Here is a 19,067-nt window from a genome sequence, read left to right as displayed (position 1 = left end):
ATCGACGTATAAGAAAAGATCATTTTGACAAGGTTGAATTTACCCCATAAATAAAAGCTTTTCACTTTAGAAAATCAATGTAATTTACCTAAAAAGGAATATTATAAATATAACAAATGACCCACCTCAAAAGATGAAGAAAAAAATCCTAGCCAGTTCAGTAAGAAAAGGAAATAAAAGGTATTAAGATAACAATTAGAAAGAAATAATATTCTCATTCATATATAATGTTATCTAGAATCTATTGCTAAATCATTAGAATATTCAGAAATTAATAAGATTGTTAGTCCCAAAATCAATATATGAAATCAACTGCATTTCTGCATTCTAGCACACAGTTAGAAAATGCAAAATTTTAAAGGACGGCATTTACAATACCATAAAAGTTTAAAAATACATCAGAATAAACACACAAAAATATGTAAGATCTTATGGAAAAGAATAAAACTTATGTTAACATTAAAGAAACCTGTATCATAAAGAGCTCAAAAGCAGAGTGCCGTATATATGGAAAATAAATATATTCAGAACATTAGTAATGAGAAAAGTAGAAATTAAAGCAAAATACCACTTAATACCTATTAGACTGCAAACACTAGAAAGCTCAATGATGCCCACAGTGTTTGTAGCAGCATTGTTTGTAATGGCCAAAAAAACTATTGGAAGTACCCTAACTGTCTATCAACAGTAAAACAGGTTGTGAGAATGACTACAGTGACAAATTCACTGGAGTGCAATACAGCAATGAAAACAATTTATGAATGCATGAAATCTGAATTCATATGTATGAATCTCAGGACTTCAATGTTAAATTAAAAAATCAGTTACAGAAAAAATATATTCAGTATAATTTCATTTATATAAAGTTCAAACTCATTCAAAATTAAACAATAATTATAGATTCAAATATATAAAGTTACAAAGAAAAGCAACGGAATGAATACCTAGAGTAGTGACTTTGAGGGAGGCTATTTCAGAATTTGAAAAGACAAAAAAATTGAAAATAAAATTGAAACATTATGAATACAAAGAAGTAAACAAAGAGCAACAAAGATAGCAGAGCTTTATATCAAATGAATGCTTCAATATAAAGCATTATATTGTACATGGTACAATATAAAGTACCAATAAGTGTACTAAAGAACCTTAAGGAAGAAACTATCGACTGAGTGCTTCTCAGGGTGTCCAATCTTTTGCTTTCCCTGGCCCACAATGGAAGAAGAATTGTCTTGGGCCACACATAAAATACACTAACATTAATGATAGCTGATGAGCTAAAAAAAAAAAAAAAATTGCAAAAATATCTCATAATGTTTTAAGACAGGTTATGAATTTGTGTTGGGCTGGATTCAAAGCCAGCATGTGACCTGTGGGCTGGACAAGCTTGGCTTAGATAGTGAGAAAGGCTTCCTATGGAGGAAACATGGCATATGATGGCTCCTTAATAAAAGATCTAGAAAACAAAAACGGAGAGGGAGATAAGTAAAAGAGCATTCTTCATGGCATAGTGGAAGAACGCTGACATACTTTCACACAGGGGTAGAAAGAAGAAGGTTGTCAAGGTTCAAATTGTGAAGGGTGAAAGAATTTGGGAAGGCACAGAAAGTTGGAAGCTAAAATGTGCTGAATTGAAAGAGTAATCTGACAGACACATAAAGTATCATGAATAAATTAGGGATGGCAGTGAGGACACTACAGTGTTAATCCAGGTCTCTAGTGATGAAGTCTTGGCCAGTGATAAGAGGGGTGGAATAATTTTTAAAGCACTTACCATGTTTGATGGGTATGGCTGTAGTTTTAGAAACAGTAAAAGCATTTTATAACTATCCAGCCAATGTGTTGAAGGGGAGGTATAACTGCTGTGCTATAGTAAAGAAGGAATAAAGCTGTGCATGGTGAGGATGAGGGACGATCAGCTCATCTAGCCAAAACCGTTGTCTCTTCCTGGCTGTCCCACAAAGCAGAAAACAAACACAGCCTCCTGCCATTAACTCTAAGTCCAGAGTTGAGGCAAAGAACAGAAATGTGAGAGTGACTTGTTTTCCTTTTAATCTTAAGACTCGCTGTCCAGAGACTGCTTGCATACGTTTTATTCTTTTTTATCTACTGCCACCTAGTGTAGATAGAAAATTATTTACCTGCGAAAATACAATCTAGTTGCACCATCTGAAATTGAAACTGCTCAAGAAATCTAAATCACATAGAGTCAGCACCTGTCATAAAAAAACAAAATCCTTGACCTACAAGTTCTGATGTAATTAACAGTATTTAACTGCGTAAGTTGCTGTCACACAAGTTAAATAGAGCCGGAAGTTCTTACTAAGTAACATTTATAGTCCTTGCCATAAAAAAAATATGCTGAGGGGGTGATACAGTTAAATTCTTTGCTAGCTAACTTCCAGGAATACTAAGAGTATCTTGTAGCTCCTGATATTTATTAAAGGGAAGAATATGTTAATAATTAGAGTTGCCTTGAAATGAAGTGGGCTGCCTATGAGAGGCCAAGTTCTCCATGGCTGAACAAGGGTATATAACTGGGACTAATGAATGATGTAAGGGTTAGCCTGTATGACCTCAAAGGTACCATCCCACATCCCCCTCTGAGATCCTCTGTGTCCATGATACTGAGGAGTCCATGAACATAAAACCTCTACTAATAAATTCCATAGGCCTTCACCAGACTACAAGCTTCTGAAGGGCAAGGAGTATGCCCATCTTGTTCACTGCTGCATACTCTAAAGCTAGTACAACATCCAGCACACAGATACTTTAATATCTGGTAACAGGATAAAATGTAATTTTGTTTATATTGAAGCATTACATCAAAGTGGTTAAAACACAGAATGGAACCAGAGTGCCTGGGTTGAATGAAATTCTAGTGCTGCCACTTATTAACTTTAAGATTTAACTAACATACACCTAAATTTCTCATGGGATAATAGTGGTACTTATTTCACTGAGATTTTAGGAATATTAACTTAATTTGTATAAAACACTTAGAACAGTCTTGTATAACTGTCAGACTTTATCATCATGTAATGAACATTTACTGAGGCCTGAAACAGTATAAACATATACCACAGTTAGAAGTAGAATACAAAATGGATAGACAAGTGGTCATTTTAAAAAATCATAAATGGTGGTGTTTTCAACCTTACTAGAAGATTGAGATAAAAGCCCAATCTCAGACTTAAAGACTTAAATTGATCACTTGTACTTTTCAACAGTGAATCATGGTCAGACTATCACAAAATATTATTATATAAATATTTGGTTAAGGTAAAGGACATTTTCCTTCCTGCTAAATATCCTAACAGAATTTCATATGCAATTTATATGTTAAGGTAGTCTCAAATGGCCATAAAAAACTGAAAGTCATCAGAACATTATTTTATTAAAAAATCTTTTTAACTAATTATAATCCCTGCTTACAATATTCTGCAATTCTCCTAGAATAACTATTTTGATGCTTTACTGTCATTAAGAGCTATGGCCATCCCTTAGAATGGTTCTACTCTCTTCTCATCAAAATATGTAAGAAAGAAGGGGACTGCTCAGGAGAAAAATATCACATGCACACACTGAAGGAACATCTGGTTTTGTCTAGGGGCAGGACAATGCAATTCAACTCAAGACAGTCTGAAGAAGATATAGTCAGCATGAACTAGTGATGTGCTATAGCACAATGTGGGTAGGGTCAAGATACCTTGTGTAAAAATGGGGCTTCTTTCCCACCAAAAAAAAAAAAAGAGAGAGAAAGGTGCTGTTCTCATGTTTTTAATTAAGATGGAGTGCCCAGGCCAGGAGTACTAGGAAGGACCTGTAGTTAGATAAGTAGGAAGAACTCGGGAGGGGCCTATTTCACATAGAGAGAATTTGATATTTCATGCCTTCTTTCATGTAGCCTCCTTCTCTCATTTATCTAAAAAGTAATCTGGCTATCACCCCCTCTATCCATGTAGGAATTAGTAATTTATATATTTAGTCAGCTGGTACCCAAGATCTAACACTCTGCAGGATTCCCCACCTTCAAACAAGTGAAGCGCTTAAAGCTAGCAAAGGGGTGGCTTTTGCAAAAGGCCAAACTGTTTTACTCAGCAGATTGAGATTATGCAATTCAGATGAGTCTCAAAGAAAACATAACACAAATCATAGAAATGTTATCTTGTTTCAAACCCAGAAATAAAACACTCATGGTCACTGCAGAGAAAGAAAAATTCATCAGTTCACTTAGATACCATTTATTCTACATATTTTAATAAGATCTATTTATTTTCCTTAAATCCTAATACTGACTTCAAAAAAAGATTTCCTAGTTTTAAATATTTTCCAAGTAACTGTATGTAAATTTGCCTAAAGCTTTGAAAAAAACTTAATCTACTGCATTAGTGTTTCAAAATAAAGTTTACTAATGATAAATGAACACTGCACAACTTTTATTCTAACTATTCCATTCTAACTGAAAGTTTTGAACTAAGTAGTCTTTGGCTTTGTGAGGGATCCATATTTATTAATTTGAAGTAGAGTCTTTAAAACACAATTTGGTACTTAACAATTATTTATTCATAATACTAAAGTTGTTCCCTGTCTAGAAAGTTCATAACCTTGACTTTTTTTATAAGAGATTTTCTTTTTCTCTTTTTTTTTTTTTTTTTTTTGAGATGGATTCTCACTCTGTCGCCCAGGCTGGAGTGCAGTGGCACAATCTTGGCTCACTGCAACCTTCCAGGTTCAAGCGATTCTCCTGCCTCAGCCTCCTGAGTAGCTGGGATTATAGGCACGCACCACCACGCCCAGCTAATTTTTGTATTTTTAGTAGAGACGGGGTTTCACCATGTTGGTCAGGCTAGTCTCGAACTCCTGACCTCATGATCCACCCACCTCAGCCTTCCAAAGTGTTGGGATTACAGGTGTGAGCCACTGCACTTGGCCCAAGAGATTTTTAAGGAAAAAAAAAAAAAGAAACAATTACAACAATTGATTGTTCACATATAGAATCCTATCACTCTTCTGGCATTTTATATCACAGGGCCTCAAAGTGTTTTACAAAAGCCAGTCATGTTTTATACTTAATTTAAGCAGCCATGCATGTTTACAGATAATTTAAACTGTGTACACAGAGGCTGACTATGTCAAGGTCACAAAAAAAATTCAGTCACAAGGTTCAGCATTTTGTATAGTGCAATTGAAATCTAATTCCATGATGAAGAAAAGTCAGTGTTTAATATAAATTTTAAGGGTATATGTGAAAAATTTGTTTGAGAGTGGCTTTGCATGGCCTGGGTCATCCTGACCCAGCAACGCAAAACAACCCAGCTGGTTTAATGGCTTTTTGGCTGTACCATAAGAGCAGAGCCACTCAGGCAACTCCTTGACATTTTAAAGAAAGCCTAGCACTCTGAAATGAACTGGGGCTGACAGTAAATCAGAGAAAAAAGGGCTTGAATCTCTGTGCTGAGGTGAGTGTGGAGTCATGGAAATATCACTTAATTCATGAGGAAAGCAGTCTCGGAATCAGCCTGCAGTTCTGCCACCCAACGCCCTGGAAAGTGGCCAAATGGATATTTCCCTCCTGATCAATCCCGGCCAAGCCACAAGATGACAGAATAAAAACACCAAGAGTTAATAAAACCAACTTGGATAATACAAGAAAAGAATACTCAAGTTAAATTAAAATATATTTCACATGTATTTTATATGAATTTATATGATCACAGGGGATAAGAAATATAACTAGAAACAGAAGCAAAAAAAGTGAAAACCAAATTAGATTACATTTTTTTCTTTAAAACAGAAGAAAAATGATAACACAGCAAGTGGTACAAAGAAGTGATAACATGATTAATACTTTAGAAGAACTGAAAAGATGGTCAGAAGTTGGAAAAGACAAAGATAATAGCCAAGAACTGAAAGTCAACACTACCAAGGAAAAGCAAAGACAGAAATCCCAAGATATGGCTGGATTAAACAAAATCTAGAAAATAGTTTAAAAAACAAAGAACAAAAACATGTACTTAGATGCACAACTGGAGACTAGCAGAAGTGCCTGAGATAACAGCAAAGACCAAGACTAAGGAAAACGAAATGAAAGAAGTGATGTGGGTGAGGGTACATGGAATCACAGCATGAACAGTGAATGAGGCTACTGTGCATTGCCGCTCAGGAATACATCTCAAGAACTCAAAATACCTAACTCTAAAAGTAAAGAGACTGCCAGTGATAAAAATTCAGATGAACAGGTAATTTCTGACGTCAGCTCTTAGAAGAGAAATGGCTGAAGAAGAATCATGCAAAATAAGAATAGGCTAACATCGGCTAAGCATCTAGCAAAGATAAATCTCTCTTTGAAGACAAAAGAACACTTAAATCATAACATTTAAATTCATAGGACCTAAGGGAATTTGTCAACAAAAACCTACAATTAATAGATAGTTATATATGTAAAATATATACAGGCAATAAAATTGTCTTAATTGTTAGATTTAATCACCAAGTCTCTTCTTTTACCTGTCCATAAGATTTTCTTTTTGCTATAAAAGAGTTTTAAGCTACCTATTTCAATAACCATTATAAAAATTTTTGCCCTTCAGCCTTATTCTCATGACAGCCATCATATGACCTCCCTAAATACACCTAGAATATAAAGCTAGTTCAGACTTCACAGTCACCAGAGGCCTTAGATTTAATTTCTCATTTCCTATTACTATCAACACCATTTTTTAGCTTTATTTCTAGGCCTTCAAGAAACAAATATAAAACTTTATTACACACTATAGTGAAAACAATTGTTTATCAAAGCGCTGCTGTTTTAAGGCAGCACTAGGTTTTATATATAAAATATAAATATATATATATTCAGTAATTTCAAACACCTCCTTGACCAAAAGCCTCAAAATGTATACAAAATGTAGGACAAATATGCACAAAATACTCACTTCTACAGTCTCAACTTTTTCCTCATGGGGGTGTGGTGTTCTTGGGTAGATATCAAGAAGATGTGGTGGTGAATCAAAATGTAATCTTTTGAGATTTCTTTTGTTAAGACCTTTATAAGGCAATTCATCGAAGTTAGTCCTCCATAATAAGACCTATGAAAAAAGTCAATGATGTTGCAGTTATTGACTTGCATGTACAAGCAACAGAGCTGATTTTAAAACCCATAATATACAGAACTGTTCCCCAAAGTAGAAAGGGTAGATATATATTTCAACTATGTTACTATTTCTCAATATCTTTTTTAAGGTGTGATTGAGGGAGAGATTTAGCATTTTGAATTGCCTTCATGTCTGATTTAAAATTCATATTAAGAAAATATCTGGTTTTAAAATCCTCTTTTTGTTTTTTGGTCAAAGTCCAATTTCGGACTTTATCACTTTATTCAATAAATCTGGCCATGAATGGCTTTTGGTTATTTCAAATAAATGCAGATTTGCTATATAAATGACTTATATTTACCGTCCTCAAGAAGCTTAAGATTAGGCAATGATTCAAGCAAAAGTGCTATAAAATTACTGAAGGTGGACACATAGTGTCAGTTACATGTATAGTTAAGTGTAAAATGAGCAAAAGAAAATAACTATTTGAATTCCCAAAACTTAGAACTGGCTCTGTTTCAACTATGAGATATAGCAGACTTCATGGTACTGATTAAAATATAAGCTCATCACCAACCATCTTAACATATATAAACTAGCTGGTTATAAAACTCTTAGCTGAGGTCAAGGATTCTTTTACCTTAACCAAATCAAAGAGGAGCTGAAAGATTTACAAACCTGTGTGTCTGCACCTCCTGATGCAAATAGCTCTCCACCTTTTGAAAATGAAACAGTAAAGACAGGTCCCTGAGAAATAAACGGAGATAAAGAAAAAAAAGTACTTGGTAATGCTTTCTCATGGCCAAGAAGACTTTGGATGTCAATTTCTCATCCTAATTTATGCATACTACTCATGCAATAAGTCTGATAAAACATATCAGTTGCTAGCAACTAATGCTGGCAGAGTAAAGATAATCAAAGAATCAACCCAATCATATTAAAGCACAAATAAATGATACTAAAAAGTACTAAAAATTAATTTAAAAAATAACCTTCTTTTCCTTTCAAGAAAAGCTTGTATATATGTAAGTTCACAAGAATTTCTGTTAAGACTTTCTGGCTTTGGACTCTGTATTCAACCAATCACTAGCAGAAACTGAATGATAAATACGTGGGTAATGGGAATGAGGCTATTTACATAAAGTCCATTTCCTGATCAATGGGCTTCACTGAGTTCTCCCTTCACATAGGCAACCATAAACCACTAAAAGTTTAAAGAGCAGAACAGATAGGAGGAGAGCTGTGAATGATTAAAGTCAGTATTACAATTGTGAGAAAGATGAATTGGAGTAAGATGCTTGGTTGGAGGCCAGTTAGGAAGTTACTGTAATTATCTAGGTGAGAGGTAATGAAAACCTGAAATTGAGCAGTTACTGCAGAATTAGACAAGACTGTGCTTGGCACAGTCACAAGGTGGATAGCCTCTAGGTCAACTTTTCAGTCCAGATAAGAGTAAGTATTTCTTATCTCAAAAATATTAATATATACCATATGTTTTTAATATGTCCTTAATCTACACAAGAAAAGTTTTAGGAAAAACATCTTGTATTTTCCCAAGTAGACTATCCCACAGATTTAGGTTATAATATTAATAGCTTCATAAACACCTTCACTTCCAGACTAAAATTCCATCTTCATGTAGTGTTTTCCTACTGAAGACTGTGTTTATCTTTTTTTCCCTATTATTTTGTAGCTTTTTCATGGATATTTCAGTCCTTGGCCACTTTTATTGGTTGTGTTTATTCAGCCTAAATCCATGGATATGCATATATTTAAGCTGGTTAGTGTTTATTTCTGCTTTACCCTAACACCACTCCAGAATAAATGACAATGCAAAGCAGGAAGTCAGGCAGAACCTGTGAAAAAGAAACTCTTCTAGACCACAAAGCTCATTCTATTTCTAGATATAAACAGCTTATACTTGTTAAAAGGAAGTACCTTTTAAAAAAAGAGGATGCATTCTAAAAAATTCAGAGAAGTTTGAATGTTTTCTGGAAGAAAAGAGTAGTTTATATACCCCCCAAAATTTATCTAGGCCGGGCACAGTGGCTCACACCTGTAATCCCAGAACTTTGGGAGGCCGAGGCAGGCAGGCAGATTACCTGAGGTCAGGAGTTCAAAACAAGTCTGGCCAACATGGTAAAACTCTGACTCTACTAAAACAAAACAAAACAAAACAAAAAAACAAACAAACAAAAATAGCTGGGTGTGGTGGTGTGCCTGTACAGAAGGCTAAGGTAGGAGAATTGCTTGAACCCAGGAGGCAGAGGTTACAGTGAGCCGAGATTGTGCCACTGCACTCCAGCCTGGGTGGCAGACTAAGACTCTATCTCAAAAATAAAGAAAAAATAAATTTAAAAAATTGATCTATAATGCATTATATGCTGGCGGTGGTGGGGGGGGTTGTCTTTGCACAGGCTCAATAAAAGGCACCCCTCTTACCTACTTGGTTCTAAACCACTTGAGAAATAAGACAAGGGAATATGGCATGTGAGAACTGAAATATCACCTTTCTTTCTAATAAATGCTTGTAAAAAGAGAATGTGGCTTTTATGTTTAACACAAATAGGCTTTCTAGAACTGATGCCCAGAATGAGTCACAGGCAAACTAGACAAGGGCAGGTCTCCCCACAAGGAATATCTGAGAAAAACAGTGAAGAGGGGCTCACTCGCAAAGGCAGGAGAGTAGAAGGTGTTCGGCTGTGCTTACCCAATTTCTCCTAAACCCACCAGCAAATTAGCAGAAGGAGTGAGGGAGCGGTGTGAGAGGCTGGGTGTCAGGGCTAAGCGGGACAGCCTCCACATGAAGGAAAGATCTGAAGTACGGGATCTACTTACCCATCACCATTTACCGAGTCAATCTATACAACATACTGATAAAGACAGCAGTAGAGGATTCATTTAATGGCCATTGAAAGATACATATTGATTTTGACAAGAATTACAAGTAGTAATATTTCTTTTTTTTTTCTTTTTTTTTTTTTTTTGATACAGAGTCTTGCTTTGTTGCTGGGCTAGAATGTAGTGGCACAATCTCAGCTTACTGCAACCTCCCCCTCCCGGGTTCAAGTGATGCCCCTGCCTCAGCCTCCCAACCAAGTAGCTTGGATTACAGAGACATGCCACCACATCTGGCTAATTTTTTGTATTTTAGTAGAGATGGGGTTTCACCATGTTGGCCAAGATGGTCTCGATCTCCTACCTCAGGTGATCCGCCCGCCTCAGCCTCCCAAAGTGTTGGGATTACAGGCGTGAGCCACCACACTTGGCCACAAATAATATTTTTAAGAGTTGCTTCCAGAGGATAAAAACAGCCATGGGAGTAAAAAATTTTTATGATAGCAGCAAATATGGGCTATGTATGGAAAAAGAATAAAGGGGTATAAAAATGGATCAAAAATTTAAAATATATATTATTTTATATTTTTATATATAAAAAGCAAGAATCTGAGTGTTAATACCGTATGTCCTTGAAGTGTATAGATGAGCCTTCCTTCTAAGAGGTCCAGAATCTTAAGGGTACCATCTGAAGAAGCTGTGATGAGGTAGTTACCCGAAGGATGGAATGATATGCAATTAACTCCACCGCTGTGAACTGATTTGTAGAAAATAAAAGCAAAAAGTTCAGAGAACAATTCTTACTTTTAAAGATACCCCAGTACCTTATTAGCAATAGGTTGCAAATAAGAACACTGTTTCCACAACAACAAAATTCTATATAGCTCACTTTTGAAACGAGTATTTTGGCATCACATAGCATTAAGCTTCCAGTTAGAGAGCCAGAATAACTTTAAAAATGAGACTGTGCCACGGAAAGGTAATCTTACTGACCACATTACTATAAAGTCTTTGGAAATATTGCCAATAAAATTGACAGTTAATTATTGCCAGCTCAGATAAGGTATATAACCTAGCCTCAAATTAAAGGAAATAACCAATTAGTGGCTTGGGATTAAAGGGAGAAGTGTGTGGAGACACCTTTGAAAAGTACACAGTCCTATCATCATGCTTGAGAATTTGTTTCGGGACAGCATCCTTCCAACAGGAGGCAGTATAACACAATGATCAAAAGTTAATTTTTCTATGCACTGTGTAAGCAAGAAGACCTAAGTAGTTCTATTGATTATTTGAGCAAGTTAATTACCCTATTTAAATCTCAATTTCCTTATCTTTAAAATGTAATAATGATACATCCTAGGAATATTGTTTAGATTTGGCACAGTATCTGCTACATGGTAAACACTGGGTAACCTACTATGTTTAATAATAATTTGGATTTAATATAAATCCAATATAAACCAAGAAAATTCACTTCTCTTTTAGTTCAGTACATAGGCATAGTAGGTAGTTGTTTTCTACCAATTATAACACCTATTTGTGCTCATGTAACTCCCTGTGATTCAGAATTCAGTCATTTCTGTCCCTGACTTCTCACGCAATGCTGACAACCAGAGTTTGAAAATCTCATAGCAACTTCTTTTTTTTCTTTTTTTTTTTAACCAGCCCTCACATCATTTTTAAGGTCTCTTCACTTCCTGCTTTCCTTGGGCTTCTGAGACCCTGCTGTTGATGGGAGCTAATTATACTATTCTCTAGCCTGTTCCAAGGCAGCCCATGACCCCAAGTAAGAGAGGGCCAAACCACACCAACAAGGAGAATCAGTCCTTCCAAGAGGAGTCCATTCAGTAACTGAATTTTTTGTTAGGAAAATTGTTACCTTGGTAATGCTGTAGTAATTTGTTCACTCTTACATCCCAGACTTTCACAGTTTGATCAGAACCTGCTGAAGCTATGCATGTACCACTAGGGTTAAAGTCCACAAAATTTGCAAATCTAGGAGGAAAGAATAAGATGACCTAATATTTCAATTACTTTTTCTTGTTGTTGTTGTTGAGACGAAGTCTCACTCTTGTCACCTAGGCTGGAGTGCAGTGGCACGATCTCGGCTCACCGCAACCTCCGCCTCCCGGGTTCAAGCGATTCTCCCACCTCAGCCTGCCAAGTAGCTGGAATTACAGGCGTACACCACCATGCCGAGGTAATTTTTGTATTTTTAGCGGCAACAGGTTTTCACCATGTTGGTGAGGCTAGTCTCAAACTCCTGACCTCAGGTGATCCGCCTGCCTCAGCCTCCCAAAATGCTGGGATTACAGACGTGAGCCACCGCATCCAGCCATATTTCAATTTCTTTGCTCTCATTTCTTTATTTAAATTGTTATAATCAAATATCTCCTTAGAAAACTAACCCACATAAGTGCACAAAGAAAGTGTACTTACCCAACGGAATCTGAGAAGTTATTAACACATTGCTTATTTGTGGTATCCCAAATTTTAATAGTTTTATCCTCACTACACGACACAATTAGTCTTCCATCAGGTGAAAATCTGGAAAGAAGAAGAAAGAAGATGTTTTATGTGAAAGGCTCTGGAGAGTCACCACCTCACCTCTACACCACAAATAAATCAGGCTGTAAATATTAAATACCAGAGACCACTGTTACCATCCCATGCAGTAAAGTCATATTCTGCAGCCAAGATCTTCATCATGACAAACAACACTCACAGACCATTAAAAGGTCAAAATATGCTATGTAGACTAACCAAGTTGCTTTTTTCCTTTTACTCTTTTATTTAAATAAGTTTTGTTTTATTGCATCTGCTTTAGGGTTTTGATTCAACTCTGCACTCACTCTAAGCCAAGTGCCTTGTATTTTGAAAAGAACTCTCCTCTATTTCTGTCACTAGACAGCATTATCCATATGATCCAAGAGAGGGCCTTTATTACTCATCCTACCAAGCCTGCAGTGAAACTTTTTGTAAGAAAAGGAATGGTGTGTTGAGAATTAAAATTAAGTGACATCACCAACAAAAGAACCTAACTGCCCATGCCTGTAACTTCTTGGACTTGGGGAGGCCAGAGAGCTCCAATGGACTGAAAATAGGACAACTCATTTATACAGAAGAGAACAGAAGCTCCTTCATGGAGAAACCTATCATCCACATGCCCCATTAAAAAGCAAATGAGAAAAATCCTCAGACATCTTGTCTACTGCTTTTATGCTGTCTATTCCTTTAAGATCCTTCCCAAGGTTCTTTTTTTATTTTTTGGCCACGATGCCTTTTAAATATAAATAGAAGAGCAGGAGACCACAGAGGAAATAAAAACAAAATTTAGACTATTAGAAAACTATGAATAGTATTTTTATTATATTTTAACAGTAACAAAAACCAAAAAAGACAGATTTAGGTCACAGACTATGTTTCAATTTTATTTGTAGTTTCCCTCTACGCCCAGAGTAAAGATTACTATAAGTCAACAATTAAGGGTGTGGAATATAATTGAAGATTTTTATTTTTGTTCTCTCCCTACTCCCATTCTTAAGGCTGACCTAAAATTCTTTGTGACAGAAACTTTGCATCTGGCATTCACAGATTCACACAGAAAAAAGACACACAGAAGCATAATTAAGTTCCATGTGAAATAATATTTAAAAATCAAGAAGGCTTGGTGCAGTGGCTCATGCTCGTAATCCCAGTACTTTGGGAGGCTAAGGCAGGCGGATCACCTGAGGTCAGGAGTTCGAGACCAGCCTGGCCAACATGGTGAAACCCTGTCTCCACTAAAATAGCCAGGCATGGTGGCAGGCGCCTGTAATCCCAGCTACTCAGGAGGCTAAGGCAGGAAAATCACCTGAACCCAGGAGGCAGAGGTTGCAGTGAGCTGAGATTGTGCCATTGCACTCCAGCCTGGGTGACACAGTGAGACTCGCCTCAGAAAAAAATAAATATAAAAAAGCAAGAAAATAACCTTTCAAGGAAAAATTTTCCATGCTGGGCAGTTTACCCTGATTTTACGGTAAGTAATAATTTATTAATATTTTCTTTCAGAAAATGTGAGAAAAATTCAAATATGAAGGCAGTATTATAAAAAGGCTCCAAATAGAGGAAGCTTATATATAGACCCTGGGGAAAAAAACCTACTCAGATAAACATGGCATAATAATTATAAAAATCTGGCCAGGTGTGGTGGCTCATGCCTATAATCCCAGCAGCTTGGGAGGCCCAGGTGAGCGGATCACCTGAGGTCAGGAGTTTGAGACCAGTCTGGCCAACATTGTGAAACCCCATGTCTACTAAAAAATACAAAAATTAGTGGGGCATGGTGGCAGGTGCCTGTAATCCCAGCTACTCAGGAAGCTAAGGCAGGAGAATTGCTCAAACCCGGGAGGCAGAGGTTACAGTGAGTTGAGATCACTCCACTGCACTCCAGCATAGGTGACAGACTGAGACTCTGTCTCAAAAGAAAGAAAGAAAAAAAAAACTGTAAAAAACTAATGCAAGGAATCAAATTGTGTTGCTTACTAAGCTTCTTTTTAAAAAATATTACTTAATGTGACTATGTTAAGTAACCAGAATATTTCTACGAGAAGACTTAACTCTTACATTTCAAGAAAGCAATTATGGAGAAAAATATTTAATAAAAGGAAATGTTTAGATAATAACAAAGTATAAAAGTACTTACCCTATGACATCAGCCAAATTACTACCACCACAATCACATCATTATCCTACCCATATTCCTTGAGCATATATGTCCTAGAATGGTTCTTAACACATTACATGTATCATCTCATTTAATTTTCAGCATAACCCAGTAAAACAGGTGCTACTGCTTGTCTCAATTTACAGTGAAGAAACAGAGGCACATAAAGGATAAGTAACTGACAATGTTATCAGGTCAGTGGGGAGAGGGGTCCGGATTTGAATCAGGCAGTTGTTTCCACAGCCAAACCTCTGAACCACTCTGCTTAAGTCTCTGACAAAAAGGAAGTGTCTTCTACTGGCCCAAATTACTTGGAGCACTGGAAGTTCTGTGTCGCTTCTGTGTAAACAACAGAAGGTTCTAAAATGGAGAGGAACCACGAGGCAGTGCTGTTAGGAGGCTATACACCACCCTGGAATAAACATCTGTGTGCTGCCATAAGCTGTAGGTAAAACAGGCATGGTCCCTGTCCTTAAGGAGTTTGTGGGAAAGATTTTCACCCACTGATTCATTCAAAGATTCCCTGAGCACTTGTCAGTGCCTGGCACTGGGCACTGCCGTGAGTAGTAGGACTACAGCTGTGAATGAGACTGGCAAGATCCCTGCCCTCATGAGGCTTTTGTTCTAGGGAGAAGGGAGGGCACACAAAAAACATAATTTTAGAAAGTGATATGAAAAAGGGTTGTAACAAAACAGGTGCCAATTTGTCACCAGAAGCTCCATAGAGGAAACAGGATTTTAAAGAAACTTGCAAATGAGGAAAAGCATTATCTTGGTCAGCTAAAAGTGCCTCCTGAGCAGGAGGGGCCGTAGCTGGGAGAAATTTCCCAGAGCAAAATAAACGAAGGGGATGTGAACCTCAAATGAGTTAAAGTACAGGCAGTGGCTGGGAAGAACCTGGTACCAGAAGGAGGCGAGGTTTCTATCATCAGCTTAACAGAAACGAAGGGGACTGAGGTTAAGGCCTTCCTCCTGCTCTGGTCACTGCATTATAATCCTGCATATGCTCTCTGTATGTGTTTTTTTTGCATTTCAGGTCGCTGAAAGTGGGAATGATGATTTCTATTTCCTCCTCCTCCCTTTTATTTTTAATTAGATACATCAAAAATAGGTTAGCACCAATAAAACAGGCTTCTCTTTGCCCTGACTTTGATTAGGAAAGGTTAGTCCTTTATTGTCAGGGCTCAAATAACATCTAACTAGACTTTTAAGAATTTAAAGAGGATATAAAATTTCTAAGACATTAATAGATTTCTGACTCTCTTAATTTAGTACCACCCAACTGCCTTTAAAAACGTCTACAAAGTGTATCACCACGATGGATATTACATTAGTCAATAGTGAATACTGGATCAGCAAACATGGACATTCGAGAGTTTGAGAGGCATATGAGAAGTTAGTTGAACTACTACTGAATTCCTTAAACTTTACTGGTATTCATTCAAAAGAATGAGGAAATTCTTTTTTTTTTTTTTGAGTCGTAGTCTCGCTCTGTCGCCCAGGCTGGAGTGCAGTGGCCGGATCTTAGCTCACTGCAAGTGCAAGCTCCGCCTCCCAGGCTTACGCCATTCTCCTGCCTCAGCCTCCCGAGTAGCTGGGACTACAGGCGCCCGCCACCTCGCCCGGCTAGTTTCTTGTATTTTTTTTAGTAGAGACGGGGGTCTCACCATGTTAGCCAGGATGGTCTCGATTTCCTGACCTCGTGATCTGCCCGTCTCAGCCTCCCAAAGTGCTGGGATTACAGGCTTGAGCCACCGCGCCCGGCCTTTTTTTTTTTTTTTTTTTTTTTCTAGACAGGGTCTCACTCTGTCACCCAGGCTGGAAAGCAGTGGTGCGATCTCCGCTCATTTCAGCCTCGACCTCCAGGGCTCAGGTGATCATCCCACTTTAGCCTCCAAAGTAGCTGGGATTACAGGCTTGTGCCACCATGCACGGCTAAGTTTTGTAATTTTTGTAGAGACAGGGTTTCGCCATGTTGCCCAGGCTGGTCTTGAACCCCTGGGCTCAAGCAATCCTCCTGCCTTCGCCTCCCAAAGTGCTAGAATTACAGGTGTGGGCCACTGTGCCCAGCCTAGAATGAGGAAATTCTTGAACTTATTTCTGGTAAAACTGATTCACATGTCCTTGAAAGTAGCCCAAATTATATAACAGGAGTCTTTTTAACTTGGAATCTACAGAGTTCCTGTAACTGTATGTAAAAATTTTATGTCCATATTCATAGTCATAGTTACTTGTTCATTACAGAACCAAAAGCATCCATGAACCATTAAAAGTCTTACAGTGCTTTCATAAGGCCGGTGTGGTGGCTCATGCCTGTAATCCCAGTACTGTGGGAGGTCGAGGCAGGCAGATCATTGAGGCCATCAGTTTGAGACCAACCTAGGCAATATGGTGAATCCCCATTGCTGTTAAAAATGCAAAAATTAGCAGGGCCTGGTGGTGCATGCTTGTAATCCCAGCTACTTGGGAGGCTAAGGCAAGAGTATCCGGGAGGCGGAGGCTGCAGTGAGCTAAGATCGCACCACTGCACTTCAGCCTGGGTGACAGAGTGAGACTGTCTCAATAGACAGACAGACAGAGAGACAGACAGACAGACAGACAGCTAGATAGATAGATAGATACTGTCTTAAAAAATCAAATTTTCCTTTGACAGATAGATAGATAGATAGATAGATAGATAGATAGATAGATACATACTTTCTTAAAAAATTAAATTTTCCTTTGGCTATTTTTTTTTTTTTTTTTTTTTTTTTTGAGACGGAGTCTCACTCTGTCACCCAGGCTGGAGTGCAGTGGCCGGATCTCAGCTCACTGCAAGCTCCGCCTCCTGGGTTCACGCCATTCTCCTGCCTCAGCCTCCCGAGTAGCTGGGACTACAGGCGCCCGTCACCTCGCCTGGCTAGTTGTTTTTTTGTATTTTTTAGTAGAGATGGGGTTTCACTGGGTTAGCCAGGATGGTCTCGATCTCCTGACCTCGTGATCCGCCCATTTCAGCCTCCCAAAGTGCTGGGATTACAGGCTTGAGCCACCGCGCCCGGCCTCCTTTGGCTATTTCTTATCATCAGAATACATTTTCTATAAAAACACACTCAGGGCTCTGGGACCAAACAGGGCAGGAACTATTTCATGTCCCATAAGACACAAATCATTAGTAAGAGGAACTCTGAAGCCAACAGCTCTTCAGTACTAGGAGGAAGCAGTAAAAAGTAGTGGAAATAAGACTGCTCAGTAAATACTAAGTCTTGAATCCTAGGGACAGTTCTGCAACTGTCCAGCTATGTAATCTTGTAAACTCACAACCATAATGGCCACCATTTCCTATTTGTATAATGAAGGAGTCTGGATTGAATCAGCCCTAAAATTTTCACAGACTCTAAAAATTTGGCAGTCTCAGAGTTTGCTTTGATAGAATTTGATGCTTACAGATTGAGGGTGAAGTTCAAGTCAATAAGCAAAACATTTATTTTTTTTAAGTGTTGGTCAGCATTAGAAGAGAAACCATCTGTTGACTACAGTAGCAGGATTCATTTCTGCAACTGCTGAGAGACAAAAAGCAGATGAAAAAGATGTAAAAAGATGAAGCATGCCATGAACATTACTTGTTGGGGAATTTACCGTCTACGTGCCCAGGCTTCCTTCCTGGAATCTCCACCCATGAGTACAACTGCTTGCTGGGCATCTCCTCTTGGATATCCTGCGAGAACCTCCAGCTCTAAACTTGTCCAAATGAATTCACCCTCTTTCTCTTGAAGAGGAAGGTTCTCTTCTTTTCCTTCTCTTTATCCAGTGTTTTCTTTCTCAGAAAATGGTTTCTAAAGCCAGAAACTCGGGGATCTGGCTTGATTCTTCTTTCTCTTCTACTTTCCTACATTCCAGTCCATTATTGGGTCCTGTCTCCTCAAACCACAATTGGCCCTGTTGTCTTCCACTCTCCACAAGCAACAAAGTGATCTTTAAATCTTAAATAAAATTGGGTCATTTTTCTGCTTAAAACCCTTCAGTGGTTTCTCGTTTCCTTTGGGGAGAAGTGTGACATGCTCATAGCCCTCTAGGACCCGTCCTCCTGTGCCTTCATCTTCATCACCCTCCTCTTCCTCACCTTCTCTTAGGTCCCTTGCTTTTGCTCAGATGTTTCCCTGTGCCTTAAACACTGTCCTCTAGTCTTTACCTAGTTTAAAATCTGTAAAAGGATTTTACACATCTGTCAAGCTCTCTGCTTCAATGTCACTTCCTCAGGAGCGGCCTTCCTGAACACTGTCACCAGTAGGCTAGCGCCCCAGAATGTGTTCTTGGAGTTGCCCACAACCATATTCATTCATTCATTCATTCATTCATTCATTCATTCATTCATTCAGAGATACACTCTCGCTCTGTAGCCCAGGTTGGAGTGCAATGGCAGGATCTCAGCTCACTGCGACCTCCGCCTCCCG

At 38.0% G+C, this 19,067-nt stretch overlaps 1 protein-coding gene across 8 annotated transcripts in view; it reads right to left on the bottom strand.

The window, feature by feature from the left end:
* LOC105483756 (POC1 centriolar protein B) overlaps nt 1-19,067 on the bottom strand; it is a 100,360-nt gene that overhangs the window by 38,940 nt on the left and 42,353 nt on the right. For 6 of the 8 annotated variants that reach the window (XM_071071325.1, XM_011744730.3, XM_071071326.1 and 3 more), the window contains 5 exons: nt 12,372-12,479; nt 11,812-11,927; nt 10,556-10,689; nt 7,773-7,841; nt 6,936-7,088 (listed from right to left, as the gene is read on the bottom strand). In XM_071071325.1, the coding sequence (XP_070927426.1) occupies nt 6,936-7,088; nt 7,773-7,841; nt 10,556-10,689; nt 11,812-11,927; nt 12,372-12,479 (580 nt within the window). Of the gene's footprint in view, nt 1-125; nt 149-6,935; nt 7,089-7,772; nt 7,842-10,555; nt 10,690-11,811; nt 11,928-12,371; nt 12,480-19,067 lie in introns of all 8 variants that reach the window. The other 2 variants (XR_011608988.1, XR_011608989.1) reach the window with 1 other exon arrangement.

The sequence above is a fragment of the Macaca nemestrina genome, chromosome 10 (genome assembly GCF_043159975.1).
Source record: "Macaca nemestrina isolate mMacNem1 chromosome 10, mMacNem.hap1, whole genome shotgun sequence".
NCBI lineage: Eukaryota > Metazoa > Chordata > Mammalia > Primates > Cercopithecidae > Macaca > Macaca nemestrina.
This window is presented reverse-complemented; position numbering and strand designations above follow the sequence as displayed.